Source organism: Lepidochelys olivacea (genome assembly GCF_965140295.1).
Source record: "Lepidochelys olivacea isolate rLepOli2 genome assembly, chromosome: 1".
Taxonomy (NCBI): Eukaryota; Metazoa; Chordata; order Testudines; family Cheloniidae; genus Lepidochelys; species Lepidochelys olivacea.
The window spans coordinates 253,626,967-253,652,022 of record NC_140411.1 but is presented as its reverse complement, the minus strand read 5'-3'; the positions used below and the strand labels follow the sequence as shown (position 1 = coordinate 253,652,022).

The window sequence follows — 25,056 nt, the reverse complement described above, 5'->3', positions numbered from 1 at the left end:
GCTCTGACGGGCCCAATTCAACGCTTAGTAAAAATCGATGGGAGTCCTGTGAGTGACTTTAATGGGAGTGGACCTGGCCCTAACTGAATAGATTTCTATGGTTTTACATGTTGTCCTTTTAAGTTAAGAGGTGCTCTGCCATTTCAGACAGTGCCAACCGGCAATAGTGTTTTACTCAGGCAACAGCTAGCTGCAACTGCCAAACTTTCAACTGCCACGGTGAGCTAGATTGGGAGTGATCAAAAGCCCTTCGTATGGGGCAGCGTGTAGCTCAGATACCCGAGGGTCCTTGCTTATTCCTTGTTTTATAAGATAAGTAGACTGCACCAGCTCTATATCTGGCACTGCCTAATTTCCCTCTTCACCAGCCCAGCTGTGCTGGCTGGTGAACGGGAATGTGGAGCCAATAGTCTGTCCCTTCCCCCCTCTTGTTTGTACACTCCTTGCCCATCTGCGTGAGTGAGACAGTAGCAGCTCTGCCAGCAGCAGCTGCTTCCCACCCCAACTCCAGAAAATGTGAGAGTCCGTACAGGGGGCTAAAAGAGGTCACAGGGCATCCGACAGTTAAGCCCAAGAAAGCAACCTTCTGATTACAGAAGAAAACTGTAGTGTTTTGATCTGAAAGAGGGAGGCATCCCCATCAGCGAATCTCTCTGAATACCAAAATCATGTACAGGTTAGGGTTGTTCTAACAGGTCACACCGGGATGAATAAAGAGAAGTGGAAGAAAATTAAACAATAAAAATTTTAATCTCATTAGATAAAGCCTGCTAATTAAGCACTGAAACTTTACAAAATGCTGAATCTCTACATTTTTATATGAAATACCTTTGGAGAAATTTGGCTTGTATTCATGTAGGAGATCCAAAAATGTTGTTGACTGATAAAATAAAGAACTGGACATGAGTGGAATATAAATAGTTTAATTTATTACATTTTCTAGTATATGTCCAATGATTTCATAAAAAAATGTACATTTAATTTTATATGAATTCAAAGGATTTTGTTTTGGCCTTTAACGTAGTCTTATATGATGTCTTCATAAATTATATGCCTCTTTCACCATGCATAGACCCACAAGAAAAATAATATTGGAGAGAAAAAAATCTGGAGAAAGTACTAATGTTTTCACAGTTCAGTTGTCTTATTTAAAATATAAAAATCAGCAGCTTTGAAAATGTACACCAAAAATTATTATTTAGCAGATCAATCAGTAAAGAAGGATTTATAATCTATAGCCCAGTCCTGCAAATGCTTGAGTACACATGGAACTTACTCATATACTTAATGCATTGTCTCCCTGAAGACAGACATTTAAGTAGTTGCCCGTGTGTTTAAATGTTTGAGTTCGAGGGCCTACCTAGTGTGAAACTCTACTCACTGTATTTTCTGGTCTTATACATGTGACATCTAGAGCATTAGGAACACAAATGCTCCTAATGTTAGTGAAAAATAGGCCCCTAATTTTTCATTCCTTACATTTTAAAAACTTGTCGTTATTTGTTTGATATGCACTGGGGAAAAAAAACCTACATTTTTCTGAAAATATCTAACATACTACTCAAAAATCAAAAGATTGAAATAAATGACACAAAGGTTTATGATCAAAGTGGCCTTTTCTGGTCTTAAAAATGTATGTCTTGCTAAGCTATGATTTCTTCACTCAGGAGTGCATCAAAAGGAGTAGCACTTCACGCAAACATTCTATTTGCTGCAATAAACTGGCCAGGGAAAAATACACATTGTTTTATGTGGTATAAAGCATAAAAAAATCCTTCAGTTAAGTATATGAGTTTATAAAAATAATTTACAACACTATTGGAAGCTTCTCAATAGAAAATGGTGATATTCACCCTGTGCAGAAGCCCAATGCACCACTTATATAGTCTGTTTTAAATATATAATTTTCTTAATCAGATATAAACAATGCACATATGGAAATGAGGACAGTTTTAGGTCTTGTCTACACAGGAAAGATTGACAGGGTGTGTTTGTTTCTTTTTATTTACTCAATTATACAAATATAGCTAACTTGAAAGAGTGCATTCACACTGCTTTGTCTAAAGTGGCTTAAGCAACTTCCTTTGTGAATCACAATGCCCACGTAGCACTGTGTTTTTTGAAATACGCACACAAGCTGTCTGAGCAGGTGTCCCAGGGTAGAGTGTTCTGTTGCTAGGCTCAGTACACTGTGGGTTGTTTATTGTTTTGGACTGTGGGATACCTATGGGAATCTACGGGACTACTGGAACATGGTAGTTGATTCCTTCCACGGTAACCCATAATTTGCTTGTTTTTCACTAGCCAATATGATTTTCAAACTGTTTCAGTTTCAAACAAGTTTTCAAACTGCTGTCAGGCAGCATGGAGGAAGCCCTGCTGAGTACAGCAATCCTGACCATCATTAATACAAACAGGGTGCTCCATATGTGTTAACTGCGTAGGCAGGTGGTGTTGGAAGAGATGAAGGATCACCACAATTGTGACACCACACAGATGCTTCTAGAGCAAGAGGATAAAACAGCAGTTACTTCAGTCCAGCTCCTCATAGCATGCACATGTGCTGGGGGCATTAACAGAGATCTTTGTTTTTGTAATTCTGCCACTGCTCCTTGGTTTTGGTGCCACACTGGCACATGTCCTGGGAATACCCCTTTCACCTGCATTTGCTCTGTTAGCTGCTGATAAATCTTGGCATTCTAGTGACTCCTGAAAAGATGAGACTGAATGTACTTTTCTCCCTGCAAGGCCAGGAATTCCTCAATCTCCTGATGCAACCACATGAGGGTGCAATGGACTCAGGGTCTGTGAACTTGCCCCGAACTGGAGACACACAGATGCGCTTGTGTTTCTGCCAGTATACAAAAGAGATAGGGACGTCCAATCAAGATGCAGTCAGTGCTTAAACTGGTCTGAAAGAGTGTGTGTGGGGGGGTCCACCATAATCTGGGAACAGCAGCTTTGGTAAAACGGTGCTTGAGGTGTGCCCCTCAGCAACCTAGCTCGGTTTTTTTAATTTTTCTTTTTCCCCCCCCAGGTCTGCAACCCCTTAGACCACCATGTCCCCCCTCCACTCCCTCACCAAGCACATACACTTTAAATACCAGATACAGAAGAGGATAGGGCTGTGCAAATAAGTCATTTTTTAGTTTTGTGGGTGAACCGTAAAGTCAGGGGGGGAAATTGTTTCAAGGTTGAATGAAATGTTTTGTTTGAAGATGTGGTCTGGGTTTTTTTCCCCAAAATTTTTAACTAATTTTGAGGTAAAATTCAAACTGCAAAATAATCTTGAATAAAAAAAATGAAACACCTCATTCAGAAAATGTTGAAACAAAGTGTTTTGATTATTTTAGAATTTTTTTGCTCCCCACCAAAACAATTCAGCGAATTCAACATGAATTAGCAAAATGTTTCGGTTGACCCAAATCTGCATTTTTTGGACAAAAAAGTAGTTTTGGTCCCAGTTCTAGTGGAGAGTGCACACGTAATCAGACAAGCCAATCCAGATACAAAGTAATGCAGTGTGGGATAGCAGTGGGAGGACTACCTGATGCGATATAGCTATTTCAAAACAGGGATATGTCCACACCAATCTTACAGCGGTATAACACATTCCAAAACAGAATTATGTCACTTCCCAAGTGGGTTAATTACAGAGGGATAAGATGCAAGATAATGCCCCACAAGATCATTTGAGTCTGGATGGAAAGCAGTTTATGCCAAAAAACTAAAGATACCCAAAAAAAGCTTTCCCAGATAGACAAGGCCTTTCTGAGATAAACATTTTCCTTTCTCAGAGGCTAGTACAAGGGGCAACCGTGGTAACAAGTAGTCGTCTCTAGAATAACAAATTATGAGGGATTAATTTTGGTGTTAGGATTTTTGGAAGCGAAAAAAGACTTGCTATTCTGGATATTGCTAATTATGGCTAAATGTATGTGACAGGCTATTTTGCAACTCAGAATGAAACATGAGATAAGATCACTCCTCTATACTCATACTTTACCTGCTGCATTACCGTGATCTGATGATGATATGCAGGCTCACTGAGGAAGAGTCACCATCGTACTGTTTTATAATGCAATATATCGGAGATACCATAGAACTATCAGTACTTGTGGTAACACATTTAATTTAGGAAGCTCTTCATTTAGGGGAAAAGGGTTATTCTCAAACTGTGCCAGCAGTTCTTCCATCGCTGCCTACCAGAAAACTCTGGGTTTAGGCTGCGACATCATGGAAGCATCCTGTAGATGCCTTGCCATGCAGCAGCTTGATGTTAAATACTCCCACTGTTTTGCCGATTGCCATCCAATCATCACGAATGACTAACAACTCCCAGTGTGCTTTTCTCATTCAGTTAAGTGAACGCTTTGGTCAAGGGGGTGCCCACTGCTGCTGAGGATGATGATGACGGCTTGTGTGGAGATGTTTTCTTCTGCCTTGCAGAAGTCAACCGTGGTGATGAAAGTCAGTCTCTGGCAAATGCAGCAACAATGGGGGTGATTAACCTCAGCAGCCAGACTGAAGGACATTTCCACCAGAACGCTTAGTCTCTGACAGCGTGGTGAATATCTGAGAGGAAGGAAGCAAGAATGTTTTCAGTATATTGAATGAATCCCAAGGAGGATGGCACCCAGATATATAAGGAATAATGCTACAACAATAGCATTTCTTATTCAAAGTAGTACATTGTAATGGCAAAGATTCATTTAACATCCTCATTGCTTCATAGTGCACACCTCTTGTCATCACCACTTTTCTTAGGGTTTTTATTTTTGTGGTCAAGAAGAAATGACTGAGGGAAAGTCACGTGGCTTTCTACCACTTTTATCTTAATATGGTAAATTAAGATATCACATTAATTAAGATATCACGTTGATATCACGTCAAATATAATTCTGGAACCAATTCCAGCTCTAGATATTATGGATTCGGATTTACAGCACTTGTGCTGACCAGGATCTGGTGATTGGAACTCCTGCTTTAGGAGGTGTGAAGAAGATGTGGCTACCATTCCAACACATACACTGGAATTCTGTGCTATGTCTCCAGAAGTCCTGGGCAAGGGGAAGAGAATGATGGTTTTAAGCTAATTTTGTGTATGCCTGGGCAAGGGGAAGAGAATGATGGTTTTAAGCTAATTTTGTGTATGCCTGGTTCTGGGGCTAAAATGCCAACCAGCATAATTTTGAACAGCCCTGGAGGCTGCTTTAAATTATGGCAGCATACCTTGGGGTTCCTATCGTTTGCGGTACAAGCCAGAATGGCCATGGGAATATACACTAAGGCCTCAACGTCTACTGCCCATGGCACAAAGGTTTGTCTGGGGAAGGGCCAGTATAGGGACACCTATCGTGGCCCAACATAGTACCTGCAAGGAGGAAATTCTTCCCCAGCAACTTGCCTGTTGAAGGCCAAGAATGATCTTGGCACTGGACAAGGACTCCAGGAAACCTGTGTTCCATTCCCTACTCTGACACACTTTTCCTCTGTGACCTTGGGCAAGTCACTTAACCTCTCCATGCCTCAGTTTACAATCTTCTGCTTTTATGTGTCCCTTTCTCACACTTCTTGTCTGTCTTATCTACAAGACTACAAGCACTGTGGGGCAGGGACTATCTCTTACTATGGGTTTATATAGTGCCTAGCACATTGGGCCCCTTACATGCTACTGTAATACAAATAAAATAATAATAATTGACTTTAATGGAGGTACCCAACCTCACATTTCAGGACCAGGCTCTTTTTAACTATATCTTTGACTGAGGGAGCTCAAAGAGTTCCCCCAAAAATGAAAATCCATGAGCACAACTCTTCCCATGTAATTCTCTTGGATTCAAGCTGCTCTAACATGAGGCTGAAGGAAAAATATTCTTAATGCACTTTGTAAAGGTTTTCTTTCTTCCCCCCAGACAATAGCTAAGAAACCTTTGTAGATCTAGTCTACAAAGTGAGGACTCTTGGTGCTTTCCTGAAACTTACATTAAAAATAAAGATGTTCAAGAGTAGTTTTTGTAAAATGAAAAAATACTGAAATTCTAGAAGAAAATTAAGTTGCATGAAATCCAACAAATTATCTCAGTTAGTAGTTAAGGTTTACTACATAACTGATGGTGCTGTTTTGCACACATATAATACAGGAAGGATTACAGGAAATCAAAACCACTTCTATCTAAATGGTTCAAAGCTACAGTAATTAGCTGGCATCAAAGTCATCTCTGAGGAAGAATAAACTGAGAACAGAACAGAGTAGCTGCACATTTCAGCCATGCAAATAAGATTGAAATGTCTGCAGTTAATAGAGATCTGAAGCCTTAAAGTTCAGTAAGTTGAAGCCTTGCTGTATACAGACTGCAAACAGCTCTTTGGAGAATAGCATCAATAAATGATACACAACCTCCTCCCTCTGTAAGCAAATAAAACACTACATACCAATAAGGAATTCAGATACATGCAAGAAACTACCTTAATGTATAGTGAAAAGAAAGATATATTTAAGCTAAGGGACTGGGTTTGAAATAGGGCTTCTAATACTCCAATGCAATATGTGCGCATCTTAATCTTCATTTTCATTTCAAGTGGACTTTGATTGCACTGCATTGTTGAAGTCACTTTGAAATGAAAATAAAGATTAAAATGTGCTAGCTTTATCTGTTTTTCCTTCTTGGTCTTGACCCCAGCTTCTGGGTGTACCGGCCAGCTCTAGCTGCTGTGCAGTGTCTGCATAGCTTCTTGACTAAAGCAAACCAGCTGGGATCCGAGAGTTACTGGAAATATGATTTTTTGATTGAGAGCTTGTTAGCTGTACAAGTGAAGACAAGGCTATAGATCCAATAAATGGAAAGCACTCATTAGTGAACTAGCTGAGTCATGCCAGTTTTTAAAAGGAAGATTTGCCTGAATTGTAAATACCAACATTTTTAATTACTACAATTCAGTCTTTCTTAAAACCAGGTCTTATTAAGACCCAGTTTCTGCCACCTATACTCATGCTGAGTAGCACTTGTCTCTGCAAACAGTCTCATTGATTTCAAGAGCCTGTTTTGTAGAGTGAGTAAGAGAAGCAAAATCTGGCTCTAATTTATAAAAGCAAAATATTCATGCTGAATACCACTGTACTTGTCAGAAGACCACTTGTGAAATGAGATACTACTGGAAGTCACTGAGAGTGGCAGTATCTGGTCCTAAATAAAGATGCGATACATCTGTGCAGGAAAGTGATAGTAATTTCCTTTCCTTTGGCATGTTTATAAATATATAACTTAGAAAGCATGCTGAGGTCATTCATTGTTCTATTTATCCCAATGCACTCAGTACCTACAAAATGCCAACAGATTTTTTATTTTTTTGTTCTTGTTGGCGGCTGAATAAGAGATGAGATTAAGTAAAAGGAGCAAAAACCTTTTGACTACAAAATTATCACAACCCTCTGGAGCTTTTAATTTGCATCTTCCTCCTCAGATGATTCTCTCCCCCACTCCTCTCCAAATAAACATGATTAGCTGAAATTACCACACCAAATTATGTCTAATCATTCTAATTCATTTTCAATTTTAGCAGCTCAGATGTCCAAAATACATTATGATTATCATTCTATCTTCACACTGCATATGCTAATGCTCCATTTGAATTCACAGGTGTGAAGACTCCCACTCAGCCGTCTACCAGGAAAAGGCCTCTGATAAAATGAGAACTTGTTTTCCTTTCTTTGAGGGTCTATAAGAACCCCATTGTAACATGATGTTACAGAGAAAGGTAAAACCTTTCCTGTGGATGCTTTGAAATCACTCGGGTATCTGCCAATCTGTTACATTCACAAAGGCTGTCATCTTGACCTACCTTGCATTATGCTGAAAACACAACATACAAATAGCACAGACAAGTGGATGGGGCTACTTTTGCAGATCTCTGGTATTTTATAATATTACAGCTTGTAGCTAAAATACGTACTGAAGGACACAGATTCAGTCCAAGACCCACTGACAGATTCAAGAGTTAAAATGGCTTAGGGTATGTCTACACTGCAATTAGACACCTATAGCTGCTCGTAAGTAGATGTTCATGATCAGGATTCTCGGGTTTCAAGCTCAGGCTACAGCCCGGGCCCAAACGTCTACGCCGCAATTAAGCAGCTCCTTAGCCCGAGCCCAAGTCAGCTGGCACAGGCCAGGCACAGAGTTTTAATTGCAGCGTATGTCTAGTCTTATAGGAAATCCTCAGCTGGTGTAAATAGGCACTCTTCAATGGAACGTCACTGATTTACACCAGCAAATGATTTTGCTCCTTTTCATGCTTCTTTACTTGGAGTCAGACACATGAACTGAGTAAAGAAAAAATCTCCAGAGAGGCAGAATTTAAGAGAAAAATCATTAAGTAGTTGCTCTCTTTCTCTAGAATACCACTTTATAAGCCTATTTTAGATCAACCTGAAATGTTAGCCTTGATAACCAATTAGCAGAAATAAATATCTGAAGCCTCCATATACAGATTTCTGAGAGTCAGCGTGTGAGGAGAATTCTCTACTCTCAGACAGAGGAGACACTACATCATGGCAGACCATTGACATTAAATAGTTAAAGAATTAAACATATGTGAAGAAAAACCCTAAGTCTTTATATAAAGTCAAAACTTTTGTATCTGAAACTCCTGGTCATCCAAAATGCAAATCAAAACTGTGCAGAAACCAAAATTCATTTTTATAAACTCTAATTATTTTAAGATTTCCAACCTCTTCCCCTGAGACCCCAAAATAAAAGGCTGTGAGACACATTCTCAGGTACGGCCAAAATGTGCCTTGTGCAAGCTGGGGAGTGTAAGGGTGGAAGTAGCTATGGGCAGGCTTAAAAGTTCACTCTTGAACTATCCCTGATCCTGCTGACACTATATTAGACTGGTCCCTGTGCTCTTAGTTAGAGCATCTTAGGGATGCTTTGATTTATGACGGCTATTAATGTTCACAAGGTTGAGGATCAGAAAGAGGGATCTTCTGGTGGAGTACAGCAGGTATGGGAGCTCTTACATTAGCACTCTTCCCCCTCATGTGCTGGCAGCAGGAAGAAGGGAGATGCCTGCTCTCCTCTATCAGAAGATCCCCTTGTGTTGGCTAAAGCAAAATGGCATAATCTGGTGTGATCCCCCTGGGGCTGGATGTGCTAGCTTTATGATCACATCATCTGGCACTGCAGTGCAAAGGGGCTGCACTGCATAAGAAAATCTAGCCTTATGTATTTTTTGTTTAGCGATACCACACAATAATAGACTGTGAAAACTCTGACATCACATACACACCTCTGCACAAACTGGATGAATTCCTATTGTGTTGTCCAACTGTGCTTTTGTCAGTCCACATTTGATGGCTGCTGAAAACCCCTGGGTAACTTCTCCAGCATTTGGACCAAGCACATGGAAACCGATAACTCGCTCCTAAATAAAGAAAATCAATTCAAGTAGCCTTGTACATTTATTCTCTTCAGATAGTCTTGAAGATTTTCTTCTTATGAAAGACAGTGTGTTTAACTTTTACTCAGATGAGTTGTTCCACTGACTTCAATGGGCTACTCACCAAAGTGAAGATAAGCATATGTGTATATCAAGCATATTGCAATACCAGGGCCAGTGTTAGTTGTTCATTTACTGTGTGTTTGTTCTGAATCATCTCAATAAAAATTAAATTTTACAAACTCCCAGTTTAGCAGTTAAGTAACATTAAGTGTAACAACACAAGAAACGCTTATATATAATTCTATTTAGCTTTTCTAATTGGATTGATGTAATTGAATGATTACTGCTGAGCAAATATATTCACCGACAAGCAATACATATTCTGTGCAAAAGGTCATAAATCAAAAAATGGGCTCATGGATGTGCTGTTGGGTTCCTAGGAGACTGAAGCTTGAGCCTCGCCACCCAGGCCCAAAGCCCGAGCCAAAAGCCCGAAGCCCTGCTGCCCAGGGCTGAAGCCTGAGCTCTTCTGCCCCTTAGCTTCGTGGGGCCCCCTATGGCGTGGGGGCCCAGGGCAATTGCCCTACTTGCTACCCCCTAATGCCAGCCCTGTGTTCATTTCTGTGATTTTATTGTTTATTGCCCATGCCCTGTCCGTGACTTTTAATAAAAATACCCATGCCAAAATCTTAGCCTTAACTACGACCAATAGATAACATCTCTGGTGATTGCTGAAACAGACAAGGCACATAGTCACAAGAAAACAACTATCACTGCATACTCTGTTTCTCTAGCATATGCTAGTGTCCAAATGAAAAATATCTAGTAACATTTTAGTATAGCTCCTTTCCGTACTACCGAGAGAACAACAAATCTGATTTATAAAATATTTTACATCCTGAGCTGGTGTAAATTGCCACAGCTCCATGGACTTTGATGGAGTTATGTGATTTATGCTAGCTAAGGTTCTGTCTCTTTGTTTTCATGCCACAGCAATCCTGTTGGACATCAAAGGCTATCTGCTTCTGCTAACTACAGGACACACAATTTGTGATTTGAGTTTAAGATTATTTTTCCTCATTAGTGAGCACCTATGGGCTAGTTACCTATGAGCTATTTCAAGGATAAGATAAGGAGTAAAACCTAAAGTATATCTATTTTCAATTATCTTTTTTTTATGATATTGTATTAATAAGAGTTTCACGTACAAACTTAAATATTTAATGCAGTCAATTTTCATCCTGGATAACCTCTAACCCTATAGATATTTAAACTCATTTACAATTTTCAGGACAATAAAATGTGAACAAATTAAGGACCTGATTCAAAGTCCACTGAAGTTAATGGGAGTCTTTCCATTTATTTCAATGGACTTTGGATCAGGCCCTATAGCCCCAGTTCTACCACAGGATCCACATGGGTGTAAAGGTGATCTCCAAAAAGTGGAGACTAAATACTATGGTGATGGGCACTTTAGAAATGAGGTAGTTATTTAGACACCATAAGTTTGTGGTAGGATCCTTAAAATTACCATAGGTACATAAGACAACATGGATAAGAGTAACTAGATAAAATAGATTTTATAGACATTTGCTCATATTGGTTGCTAGATGCCAATATCTAGTAACAAACATACTGTCACAGTAGAAAAAGTTAAAGGCGAGGGAGAGACTTGTTAATAATTAAAGTCCAACTCAGCTCTTATTAAACAGATCTTGCTCACTTACAGCTGGGAATGCTGATTCTTCTAAATGGTTTATAATCTACTTAATGGTTTAACAGCTTCTGTAGAGGTCTGTAGTAGCGAAGGGTGGTAGTTTTATCCCTACTATGGCAGGTTAATCTTAGCATTATCATTTAAAATAAGATTTGTGAGGGCAAGACACAGAAATCCTGTTATAGTCATCTCGAGGGTTCAAAACTAACTCATGGATTTGTAAGGGGAAGAAATTTGATGGATTCCGGCTGACCTTGATTTAAGGGAGATGCATCTCCTAGAGGAAGAACAGGATGACTTTTTTAAAAAGTGTAAGAGCTATGTAGCATTACTAATAGTTTATATACCTACTTTTGAAATATAATGAACATTTCTAGTGATAACTACCAATATTTTTATCCTTATTGAAATCTACTATGTACAAATGTCAGTCATACAGTCTGTTAAAGGGCCATTTTTCTATAAAACATAAATCTTTGGTACATATTATTAGAAATGTTTAATAATATTCAAAAGGTAGATTAGTGACAAACTGAAGGATATTAATTTTTAACAAATAGGAAAAACAACTACTTATCCCTTTCACTGTGGCCCCTAAAATGACTAGCCAGTTCCTGTTTCCCCATGAGGAAAAAAATGCACTTACATTATCTTGAATATTGCAGATTATCTTTGCATAGCATTTGTTGTTGTCTCTAGATGGGACAGTCCACTCCAGTGGCCAGAAATAACTATGGTAAACCTAGAAATACAATAAGGACTGTAAACAAGTTTTATAAGTTTATGGTGCTAAGTAGGCTTTTCAAAAAAGCGCTCAGCATTGAACTAACTCTGCACCCACTGAAGTCAATGGGGAGTTTTACTGCTGACTTCAGCAGGAGCAGAGTTAGGCTGACAAGGGGCACTTTTGAAATTCTCACCCTTATAGTTCTTAAAAAGGAGTACAAACTGTGATGCAATGCAAGTATAAATCATTTACTAATATGTTAACTGACAATTATCCAAGCACACAAAACTTGGAATACTTTAAGTCATATAGAGACAAGATTTCCTAACAAAAGGTCTGAGGGGAGGCACACCAGGTACAAGGGAAAGGAATATTCAGAGTCCTGTGCTTGGGGAATGCACCTTCCGAGTCATCTGGGTGCACATCAACCTGAAGTGGGAAGGGTGGGGGGCAGAATGGGCCATGATCCTGTCCCTCCTCTACAACTGTCTGAACTGCTGGTTGAGTTCTAAGAGGGATCAGGTTTCCCAGTCCCCTGGAAGCTCTGGGAGTGGTTCCCTCCTGGAGTTCTCTGTGGAGCAGTGCAGCTCTACCATCAGCTAACTGTAAATGAATTATTAGATGAGAAGAGTTTTTAATTAACTGCAGCTTACTGAGAAAAACTGAACATATGCCCCTCAACAAATCAGGAGAGAACTGATTTAATGCATTTCACATAAGTAAGGTTCTAAGGCACTTTATAAACTACATATATAGAAAGATGATGCCACCCAACACTGAAATTTAGCCATTTCAGGGGTGAAAGGCAGCTCAAGACCACAACTAACAAATGTTTAGAGGACAAAGAAAAGGAGAATACAGGTGCAACTAAGTGTTAAGGAAATTGTAATTATCCAAATTAGAAGTCAGCCAGGTTACAAATGACATTGAAATTCTTTTTGCCTCCTTCGATCAAATTTTCAAAAAAAAAAAAAAAAAGTCTTCTAAAACTGCAAGTGCATTTTTCAGTTAAGGGTCCAAGATTCCACACCCAGTTTGGGGGCTTGCACAGACTGGGTTTTGTGAACATAAACTGAAGGTGTGTGTGCAAATGAGAATTTCAGCCATCTTCTAGTGGCCAGAAATAAGTCCATGTAAAAAAAAAAAAAGGGGGGGGGGGCATTGTGTGTCAAATCATATAATTCTTTTTCCACATAGCTCTCTTAAAAAAAAAAAATCTTCTTAGCTTTACTCTATTAAAAGTTTGCTAATTTATGAACCAGTCCTTACATAATCATTCACCCAGGTCTTGCTCCCAAAACGATATCAATGAGAAGACACCATTCACTGCCAGATTCTTGCAAAGATTTTTTTCTTTTTTTTTTACTCTGTGGTTTGTAGAATATTTTACTGTTTTAAGGCCCAATCCTACAAATTCTTACACATGTTCAATTTCACTCCCATGAGCAATCTCAGTGGGACTACTCCCCTGAGTAAAATTAAGTATGTGTGTGTTTGTACAATCAGGGCCCTAGGGCTTGTCTATAGAACCATCTACCTTACAGCAAGCTGAGGTGTAAATCCACCTCTGATCAGCCTTCTACATTAAGGGTATGTACACTTACTGCTGATCGATGCTGTGGCGATCGATCCACTGGGGGTCGATTTAGCGAGGTCTAGTGAAGATCCGCTAAATCAACAGCAGATCGCTCTCCCGTCGACTCCAGTACTCCATCGGAACGAGAAGTGTAAGTTAAGTTGATGGGACAATTTCTCCCATGGACCCAGTACAGTGTAGACACCCCAATAAGTCGACCTAAGGGACGGTCGACTCCAGCTAAGTTAGTCACGTAGCTGGAGTTGCGTAACTTAGGTCAACTTAACCTCATAGTATAGATCAGCCCTAAGTGTCCATGCTGACCCTCATGCCATTTCAAAGCAGGGTAGATCAAAGTGCACTAAACAACTAATAGTGCATAGTAGCAGGGTCCACACTGACAGTGGGTGGCAGGCTAGTGCAAGGTAGACTTACACCCCAGCTTGCCATGAACTACGTGTTTGTGTAGATAAGTCCAAACAGCCTAACAGGAATAATAACCATGGCAGAGGAGTATATTGCCATACTTTGTGATTACACCAATAGTTCAGCTTTGGCACTAAAAACGATTTACTGCCTTTCAATGCTCCTCCACTAATTGATCCCCTTATTACATCTAGAGACAAAGATTACATTTTTACAACTATTTCATGCACAAGCCCCGTTTGCCAACAAGAAAACATCTGCAGCTAGGTTTACCAGAATTGCAGACTAAGGTTTACACCAGGTTTTAGGATCTAACCAAAGCGATAAAAATATTCTTAGTATCCTGTTGCCCTTAAGGGTAGGTCTACACAGCAAAGAAAAACCCATGCTTGGCCTGTGCCAGCTGACTTGGGCTCACAGGGCTGTTTCATAGCTGTATAGACTTCCGGGCTCAGGGTGGAGCCCGAGCTGTGGGACCCTCCCACCTTGCAGGGTCCTAGGGCCCAGGCTCTAGCCTGAGCCTGAAAGTCTACACAGCAATGGAACGGCCCCACAACCCAACCCCTGCAAGCCTGGGTTGGCTGGAACAGGCCGGCTGTGGGTGTCTACTTGCTGTGTAAACATTCCCTCTTTCTGATAGAGGGTAGGAAGTTAAAATTTAATTCAAAAATCTTTCTTTTAATGAAAAAGAAGAACTAAACAGTTTACCTCAATATTTTCCTCCCCAAACTTCTCCAGCGCTGTCTCTTCTGAGAATCCACAGGCTCCGTATTCCAGTGGAGTGAACACTGTGGTTGGAACATTCACATAGTCGCACTGTATGGGATTAAATTTATTTATTTTATGTCAGCATGTTTAGCATCATCAATATACCAGTTATAAATCAGTGCATTGTTAACATTTCAGGTAGATTTGGAACACAGGAAGAAAAGATGGGAAATTCGTAACTCTGAAGGTATCACTTTGAAAGCAACAAGACCTAAGGGTGTTGCTCTAGAGTAACACCACTGGCTTCAACAGTTACACTGATGTAAAATGGAAATACGCAGTGGTGATCCAGACCCTATAAGTGAAAATATGTTGCTCCACTAATGTATCAGACCTTTGTTCTATACATATTTTAAAATGCCAAAGAACTTAGAGTTATGTATTATAATGAAAACACAAAGATGGGAAGTTAAAAATATTAGTCCAAACAGCATCACCTAGGATTCTGAAACCCTATTATTGTCTTATTAGGGACAATAAGCAGATTTACTAAATTGCCTGTGAATGAGAGTTAGTTTAATGAAACTATGGCTTTTGCTGACATTTATAAGAAAGCACTAAAATTTAGTCAAAATGGACTCAGTTCACTTTCTTATTATACTCTCTGAGAGAAAGAAAAAACCCACTTACACTAGATAAAAATCAGACCTTTCTTGCATTCTTAAAGTATTAATTTTGTCCTGCACTTTAGGCAGAACACGTCTGCAGTAACATCTTTGCAAAGGAGGGAGACTGAAGAATAAACAAAGTTAATGCTTAAAAAACATGCTATGAGTATAAAGTCCAATATGCTGCATTTAAAGGTTTGAACAATGACAGTGCTTCATGCTAATTGCTTGCTTACCTTTAAGGTTGTTCCAGCATAAAGCCTTCGAGCCAACAATCTACCTGCTTGGATTGCCACTGGTGTGAGCTCCAGCTTGCCCTCCAACACATCCCCAATGGCATAAATATAAGGCACATTAGTTTGTTCCTCATCACTGACAGGAATTTTTCCTGATCTACAAGTTAGATTAACAAGAGACAAGGCATGAAGTAACTCAATATAGGAGACTGGAGGAGTAAAATATTAATAACCTGTAGAAGTAAAGCCCTCTAGCTCTATCAGAAGGATACATACTGAATTTCTCTCAGACACTCAAGTAGCCAGACAACCCTGTGTTACAGTCTTGGGCCAGAATCTAAGCTGGTGCAAACCAGCATCTCTCCAACCAAAGCTATACGAATTTACACACCAGATAAGGACCTGGGCTCTTGAAGCAGTAGTCAGGCTTCTGAATTACAGAGTCATAGAGCAGGACCCAGATCCTCTTCTCAACACCCACCCCCAGTAGCCGCATTGGGTACAGAGAATCTCCAGGACCCAAAACAGGAGATATTCTCCCACACAAGATTTGGAGCAGAAGCAGAGCTTCTCTATTGCTGATAATCCAACCTGATGACAGAAGTTGCTACTGCGGCCCTAACCCTCGGTCTTCCACTTTAAGTGCCAGACATTCAGTTCAAGCTTCTAGACCAGTGGTGGGCAACCTGCGACCCGCACGCGGCCCATTAGGGTAATCCGCTGGTGGGCAGCCAGACACTATTTACATTTGCACAGCCACCTGCAACTCCCAGTGGCTGCGGTTCACCAGTCCCAGCCAATGGGAGCTGTGGGAAACGGCGTGGGTCACAGGGACGCGCTGGCCACCACTTCCCACAGCTCCCATTTGCTGGGAACTGCAAACCACAGCCACTAGGAGCTGTGGGCGGCCGTGCAAATGTAAACAAACTGTCTGGTGGCCCGCCAGCAGATTACCCTGACAGGCCGTGTGGGGCCTGTAGGCCGCAGGTTGCCCACCAGAATTCTAGAACATCCCATCTAAGGGCAACTAACAAGAACTTTTTTAAATGTTATATTTAATGAGTTATTAAAATATTAATAATTCTCAGGTTGCTAATAAGTCAATAGCACAGTTGGCATTACAGGGAGGGGAAAAGGTAGATAACAAGGAATTCTGCACAGTCGTTCATCTCATGGTAACAACCAACATTGACTGAAGGAATTATAGTGGGACCACTATAGACTCCTATTCAAAGGTCACTTCACACTTCCCATTACAAAAATTCTGTAACTTTTTATTTTAAGAACTCTACCACCCTCCATGATTTACACAGGGACTTTAGAATGTGGCTGGGGAAGGTCCTGGTGTCAGGGAAGTGTCTTTTGCTGTTTCCAAGAAAAACAACAAATGGAGACACTATAGGTGTAGAGAGACTCCAACCAGTTCAGCACATCTCCTCAGCAACCTGGGCTACTGTGAGCACATCAGAGCTGTTTTCTGCTCACTGGCTTTCAGTAGAATATTGGTCAAATTCTAGGCTGCGGCCCTTCTCTTCAAGGCGATCCATAGCCTGAGCCCAGACTATCTAAAAGACCAACTAAAGCTTCAGGATGAATACTATGGCCAACATCACCACTCCTCTGGCACAACATGCTCCCTACAGTGAGGGAGAAGCTTGTCTGTGCAGGAGAATGAATATTGAAGGGGTGGGGGCGGTCCCAGACTGTGGAATGAACTCCCCCAAGAACCAAGGACCATCACACACCTCATTATCTTCCACCTGAAGTGCAAGGTGCATTTCTTCAGCCTTGCTTTCTCACTTAAACACACAGTGGCATGTACTTTAAAAAAGAAACAAAAAACCTAATAAACACATCCCTACTAAAACGCGACAGTGCAGACACAATTCTCCCCCCGGGGAGAGGATGAGAGGAAGAATGAACCATGTGACAGATGCTAGTCATGCTGCTTAATGAATTGCTGGAAGCCAGTGAGAGATACCATGGTGACAAGGGCAGTCTAAGAACCTAGGTGAAACAGACTATGTTTGCATTACTGTCGTGTTTGTCCTTTTCATGTATTTAATAAAGGGCGGCTATCTGCTAAGAGCTTTTCTACTGCCATATAAGTGAAATGGCAAGAAAAATAAAGGTCTCAAAAATTAAATTTTATGTCTTATATAACTAATGTTGCAATAGTAAGTCATATCCACACAATCATGAGAGCTGCAAAGAAGTTTGTCCTTACCTTTCATTGATCTTCACTCCGACTTTGTCTAAGCCGATTGTTCTTGTGCATGTGTCCCTTCCTACTGCTAACAGCACCTGAAAAACACCAGTGCATGGTATTAGTGATCTCCTAAGAGCATGGAAGGGCATTTGCATACTTGCCTGTTATTATACGTTATTACGCTATTTGTATTATGGTAGCGGCCAGAGGCCCAATCAGAATCCCACTGTGCAAAGCACAGCATTAGGGACAATCCCTGCCTCTTCCATGAGCTAATGGTGCCAGCTGATGTTTTTACCATTAAGCCCAGTTAAACATTTTCCCCTCGAGAAAACATCCCCAAATGCAGATCAGATCCTGTCTCTCCACTCTCTCATCTGTGACACAGAAGTATTACGACACTTTTTTTAAAAAAGCAAGACGTGAGTCTGCAACAGTTCTTTAACGAAAGGCTTCCTTAATTAGGAAACTCAAAGGCATTGGCAAATAAGAAGAATGCAGAACAGTCACCTCTTTTTGTTTTAGCTCTGGAACCCCAAGTAGGATATGGCTGGATATGTCCCCTTTGCAAGATGATGGTCAAAGAGGACTTATCTCCACACAAGCATTTGCTCAGAACGTTGGCCAGGCCAGGTGAAATTCTTCACCTATCCCACCAATTGGCCACCTTTTTGAGCATGGTAGATTCCCAAAAAAGGGTCCCTCAAAATCTGCAATTATGGTCAAGGAGTTGCTTCAGCCCTCACAATGCCACACATCCAACCACTAAGAACTGTTGAAGATATGTTCAAACACTCCCTCTCATCCCTGCTGGGTGACTGAGCACTTCAGAGCTGTAATACTACCAGATGGTTCAGCTAAACTTAGTTCTCCAGAAGAGTAACTGATTACATTCTTAACTGAGCCGACTCATCAGCTCATTGGTCCAAAATGGGATGACAGCCCTTGGGAAGGCGAGGTCAAGGTGATATAGTCAGAGGAGGGGTATTGGTGGTGGGAAATCAGCAGCTTTCTTTATGAAGAGATGGCTCAGGTTTTGAGACCTGGGGCCTCCCACTAGCATAAGTCAGAAAAAAAGGGTAGTACGTAATTAAGGTCACACAACACAATTACTATTAAACATTTATATTATGGTAGTACCCAGAGGCCCTGGTGTGATACATTGAGGTGGATAAGTCCGTTCCTCCAAGCACTTACAATCAAAGGCCCTGATCTCACAAGGCTTAACTTTATGCACTGTAAGTAGTCTCACTGACTTTGTGTGCATAAGTCTTGCCAGGATCAGGGCGAAAGAAAATGAGTGGCATGCAAAAAGGTGAATTGAAAAGGGCAACCATCAAATATATATAATACACACACATACAAAATATACCATTTTAGTTTTGTCATTAAAAATAAGTATAGCTTTCCCTAGCTGTCCTTCAGCCTAGCCATTAAGCCAGAGGTCCCCAAAGTGTGGAGCATGCCCCCCAGGGGGGTGGAGAGGAAAGTTCGGGGAGGTGTGGCTGGGGCCCGGGGTCAGTCCTCCACAGGGGGAGAGGAGGGAGCACCATCCACCTCCACTCCTGACACCAGCACCAGCTTCTGGCTCCGCGCCCCACTGCCGGCCCCGCCCCACGGTTCTGGCTGCAGGCCCTGCGCCCAGGGCTCCACTCTTGGCCCCACCCTGAGCTTTGGCCCCAGCCTTGGCCCCCTTACTCCTGTCCACGTCCGTCGTCCCCCCCCCCCAATCGCAGCTCCGCTCCCAGTCCCATGTGGGGGGTGAAAACATGGACAGGCGCCAGGGGGACGTGTGAGGTAAAATGTTTGGGGACCACTGAATTAGGCATTGGGTGATTTCATGTAAGTGTTTCACCAGTTGGTCTTGAGAAGGGATTACCTTTATTTGTGTCTGGTTTTTAGAAAGTCCATCTGTTGTATGCTAATATTGCAGTAGCATGCTGCAGCTGTAGTAGAAGCCATTATGTATCCTCCTTTGCCAATAGTTTATCGGGGGTAACTCCTTAGAGCCAAATCCTGCAAATGGCTCTATACGTGCAGACCCCTGTACTCCCTAATGAGTAAAGTTTTCAAAGCACCTAAGTGGCTCAAGGAGCCTAAGCTCCCTTGAAAGTCAGTAGGACTCACGCTCTTATGTCATTTATGTGCTTTTGCAAATTTTACTCATTACCTGTTGCAGATATACAAGAAACACATCTTGACATTGAGGCCATGTCTACATTTACTGGGCATCGATGCTGCTGCAATCAATGCAGCAGGGATCGATTTAGCGGGTCTAGTAAAGACCCACTAAAATCGGCCACAAAGCGCTCTCCAGTCGACTCAGGTACTCCACTGGAATGAGAATAGGTAAACTGATGGGAGAGTGTAGACACTGCGGTAAATTGACATAAGCTACATCAACTCCAGCTACGTGACTCAGTCAACTTACCGCGGTAGTGTAGACAAGGCCTGAATACCAAAAACCACTTCAATCTCCAGAAGATCTCTCCAGCAGCACTAAATCTTAATGTTCACTCAAAGGTTTTTCCCATGCTCTTCTTTATCAATGTGAAGGCACCATTATGAATTACTTACAGTGTTGTATTCCCCTTCAATTATTTCCCTGCCGTCTGTGGACTGGGCTATGACTTTCAATTTGCCAGGAGTTCCTTCCTCAAGCTGTTTGATCTACAATATTTGAAAATGAAGCTTTACTTTCCGAATGGGAGATATGCAGGAGTAAAATACTAAGGCTGCAGCTGTTTTCAGCAGAGCATAACAGAGCGAAAGACAGAAATTTTGTATCTAACTGCAGCTGCGTCTTCATACTGAAAACACTCCTACGGACACTTCGAAAACAAGATATACCACAATCTTTTCCATGGAATTTTATTTCCTTTGATGAATACACAGGATCTGCTCTCACCAAAGGGAAACTAACATTTAATCAAACAAAATTAAAGAACAGACTCTGAACCTATTTAGGTTGCAAATCCGTGCAGTCGGTTCTCTGTAGTGCCACACCTCCTTTTCACTGAGCCATGTGAATGAGACTATGCCTCCTAAAGTACAATCCCTTACTGTGTTTCCCCAGAGGCATGAGGCTCCATGCTGCCTCTGACCTGGGGCGGTGTATAAAACACAATCTAGCCCTTTACAAGTAAGTTTATCGTGATATGATATTTTCAGGGACAGTTTTACTGCATAATTACTAAGCAACCCAAAATAATAAACTGTAACAACTGTTCTTGTGATTTTTTCCTAACAATTTCTTAAAATCTTTGTGCCACTGGACCCATTTTACAGGTTGCATTGAATCAGCACAGTGTTATTTAAGGCAATGGTTTTCAAACTTTTTTTCTGCCGATCCAGTTGAAGAAAACTGTTGATGCCTGCAACCCAACAGAGCTGGGGATGAGGGGCTTGGAGTGTGGGAGGGGCTCAGGACTGGGGCAGAGGGTTGGGGTGCGGGGGTGAGGGCTTCAGGGTGGGGCCAGGAATGAGGGGTTCAGGGAGTGGGAGAGGCTCTAGGCTGGGGGTGAGGGTGTGGGAGAGAGTCGGGGCTCTGGGCTGGGGGTGCAGGCTCTGGGCTGGGGCCAGAGATGAGGGATTTGGGGTGCAGGAGGGGGCTCTAGGTTTGGGGGGGGTCAGGGCTGGGGCAGGGGGTTGGGGCACGGGCTTACCTTGGGCGGCTCCCGGTCAGCGATGCAGTGGGGGTGCTAAGGCAGTCCTGGCACCATGGACCACGCCGTCCTGTCCTGGCATCATGGACCATGCTGCACCCCAGAAGCGGCCAGCAGCAGGTCCGGCTCCTAGGCAGAGGCGCGCAAGCTGCTCTGTGTGGCTCTCGCCTGCAGGCAGTGCCACCCCCAGTTCCCATTGGCCAGGAACCAGACAATGGGAGTGCGGAGCTGGTGCTCAGGGCAGGGGTAATGCACGAAGCCCCGTAGCCCCCCCACCTAGGAGCCAGACCCGCTGCTGGCCGCTTCTGGGGTGAAGCACAGTCTCGGAACAGGTCGGGACTAGCCTGCCTTAGCTGGGCAGCACTGCCGATGGGACTTTTAATGGCCCAGTCAGCGGTGCTGACCAGAGCCGCCGCGACCCAGTGCCTTACATTCCGCAACCCAGTACTGAGCCACGACCCACAGTTTGAAAACCACTGATTTAGGTTGATGCATCTGCTGTCTCACAACATTCAACACAAGGCTCGATACTAAAATGGAATGTACGTAACTTCAAACCCAGTGCCAAAAAGATAAACAAGGAAGATGGCTGCTGAAAATCTGCCCAACCATCTGAGACTTAACGTTCAAGTAAATTCCTGAATGGATACAGGGCTGAATCCTGCTCCTATTGAAGTCAATGGCAAGGTAGCAGAGACACAGTATGCAACAGTCAAAAGCATATTCTGCAAGTAATGCAGAATGGGCTCCCTGCAGTGTGCTAAGCACTTGTGAGGTGCTGAGCATCCTCAGCACCTGCTGTCTTCAATGGGAGTGGAGAGTACTCAGCACTTTGTGGGAAGGCTCAGCATCTTGTAGGATTGGGTCCAATAAAAACCTGCTGCACTAAATATGGAGCAATTAGAAGCTAAACATTCAGCTCTCTCTTTTTCATATGCATTGGGATTGCTACAGTTTTTGCATGAATAAGAACAGAAAATTCCTTGCAATCTCCACTCTAACCTTTCGGGATAAATCTTTTATCCTTTATGAGAACAGAGTGAGTTTACACAACAGAAATTAGCAATCCCCCCCTACATACACACACACACACAGTTTTTTAAGCCTACCTCCGGTGTGTAAGAGTGAAAAGAATGGAATGCATTTTATTTATTTTTAATCCTTGAACACCTAAAATATTATAATGTATTGGCTTAGCACCTAATGGAAGTTGTTTTGTAATTCCTTTCTCATTTTATAATAATTAAACCCTAATCATTAAGCAAAATGCTGTTGGCATCCGCCCTGGTCTTTGATGGTAACTTTACATAAATGACAAAAAAGCTTTATATGTAGTATAATGGGTCCTTTTTATGGCCCTAATTCATCTAAGAATATGCTTAACTTTAACAGGCTTACTCATATGCACAAAGTCAAAGTTAAGCATGTGCTTAAGTGCTTTGCCAAATCAGGGCCTTTTTGTTGCCTCATTTTAGCCATTATCTTACACTGTGAAGATACAATTGTATTTTTTACAGTTAGGCCCCAGTCCTGCATTGGGATCCCAATTCCCACACATAGTTCTGTTAAAGCCACAGGTGCAGGAGTCCATGTCTGGGGATCCCCATCCTGCAAACACTACATATGAGCGAAGATATACACATGTAATTATTTGCACAATTGGGGACTAAACTGCAAGGTGGTTGGTATTTGATTTTTTACACCATTTTCAATAAAATAATCAGATAAACATTCTTCTTATTTTAATTGCACAGTGAAAAGAATTTTCTTGTCACCTTGCAAATTTAAGGCATTATGCTACAAATACTTACTACCGTACTTAGTGGTTAATATCAAAGGATAGCTCCCTTGACTCTACTGGGTAGTAAGCATTAGGTACTGCAGTAAGCATTTAGAGGCTCAGAATGTTAAACTGAAACTGGCATTCAGTTTATCCTCATGTAATGTGAATGCTTTCGATGCATTGGCCTCAGTTCTGCAAAAACTTATGCACATTCTTAACTTTTAGTATGTGAATAGTGCTGCTAACGTCACTGGAACTATTCACATACTCAAAGTTAAGCATGTGCATTCAATGTTTGCAGAATCAGGACCTTAGTTTTTAACAATATTTTTAGCACAGGAGGCTAAAGACTCTAATTCTTCTAAAGGATTTTAAAACCTCAGGCAACTTAAATAATAAAACTAGATTGTAGTTTTCAATTAGACAAAGTTTATAAAATCAGACTGTTACAAGGCAATAAAAAATTAACCTTACTTACATTTTAGCAGATCCAATAATATGGATTCAACTTTTTGTTGCCACTAAGATAGATAATTCATGTTTCTTAAAATACTATAATCTGAAGATTGCTTTCATTTATGTTTATGTACCACTTTCAGTTGTTCCAATGAAAAGGCTTACCTTAGTTGGAACAAACTGTTTAATAAACTTGACTCCATGTTCTTCCATATGTTCCCCAATTTTGTTCGCCATTTCCTGATCAAATCCTCTTAAAAGGATGGATCGCACCATTACAGTTATGTCTAAACCAAGACCGGCAAGAAATCCAGCACATTCAAGGGCAACATAGGAAGCTCCAACCACCAGGGTCTTTCCTGGACAGTAAGGTAGAGAGAAGAGATCATCACTGAAAAAAAAAAAATTAAATTAGACTATTTAATACAATTCTTTATAACTGACAGCTATTTTTCTATAGAGGAAATAGGAAATCTTTAGAACTAGGAATACACTATATACATAATTGGCATTTGAGGTCAACACATGGCAGAGAAGTTCTAACTAGGAGCATCAAAAATGAATGTGAAATACTCTAATTTGCCTTTCAGTTTGTCCAAATTACCAAAAAAAATTATGGATTTTCTACAATAAAGTATAACCAGCTGCGCAGATCTTAGTGCCTGCTTTTCTTAAATTTGAATCTCATTGCAAATGGTGTCGTAATGAGTTAACTCTTCGCAAGGAAGAGGGGTCAGTATGTAGATAAATGTACCATCTTGACTTTTTTGAAGATTTTATTTTAATCAGTGTTGTAAAAATATTAAAAATACAACCAATATGCAAATAAAACAATATAACAAATGTGCACAAAACATAACTATCGGTGGGGCTATTAGGTCCACACGTAATTAAGGTTTCCTGATGCTTCCTAGTAAAAGCCCCTATTTACAATTATATATAACTTTACTAAGCTTTAACTGTTTTGGCTGAAGTTTTCCAACATGAGTGTCTGCTTCAGGCTGGATTTTTTTTAAATGTTTCAGCTAAATACAGTTCAACTGTTTCCAAGAAGGAGAGTAGGAAAAAATAAATTTTTAACATGGGCAAAACAACTTCTTTCAACTGTTTTGTGGAGCGGCTTTAGCTCCACCATGCTTTAGAGCAGCAGTTCTCAAACTATGGAGTGGGACCCCAAAGTGGATCATGACCCCGTTTTATGGGGTTGCCAGGGCTGGCATTAGAGTTGCTGAGGCCTGTGGCCAAAGCCAAAGCTTGAGACCCACCACACAGGGCCAAAGCCCAAGCCCAACCACCTGGGATCAAAGCCAAAGCCCAAGGGCTTAAGCCCTGGGTGGCGGGGCTCAGGTTACAGGCCCCCTGACTGGGACAGAAGCCCTTGGGCTTCAGTGTTGGCCCCACCAGGCTTTGGAACTGCCCCCCGGCTCCCCGGGCAGCTGGG

At 41.5% G+C, this 25,056-nt stretch overlaps 1 protein-coding gene across 2 annotated transcripts in view; it reads right to left on the bottom strand.

Annotated features, from left to right (window-relative positions):
* Window positions 1-956: 956 nt before the first annotated feature.
* TXNRD1 (thioredoxin reductase 1) overlaps window positions 957-25,056 on the bottom strand; it is a 52,218-nt gene continuing 28,118 nt past the window's right edge. For both annotated transcript variants that reach the window (XM_084621409.1, XM_084621410.1), the window contains exons 10-17: window positions 23,781-24,006; window positions 20,289-20,381; window positions 17,730-17,806; window positions 15,503-15,659; window positions 14,599-14,706; window positions 11,808-11,903; window positions 9,292-9,426; window positions 957-4,575 (exon numbers count right to left, since the gene is read on the bottom strand). In XM_084621409.1, the coding sequence (XP_084477535.1) occupies window positions 4,513-4,575; window positions 9,292-9,426; window positions 11,808-11,903; window positions 14,599-14,706; window positions 15,503-15,659; window positions 17,730-17,806; window positions 20,289-20,381; window positions 23,781-24,006 (955 nt within the window). In that variant the 3' untranslated portion in view covers window positions 957-4,512. The remainder of the gene's footprint in view (window positions 4,576-9,291; window positions 9,427-11,807; window positions 11,904-14,598; window positions 14,707-15,502; window positions 15,660-17,729; window positions 17,807-20,288; window positions 20,382-23,780; window positions 24,007-25,056) is intronic.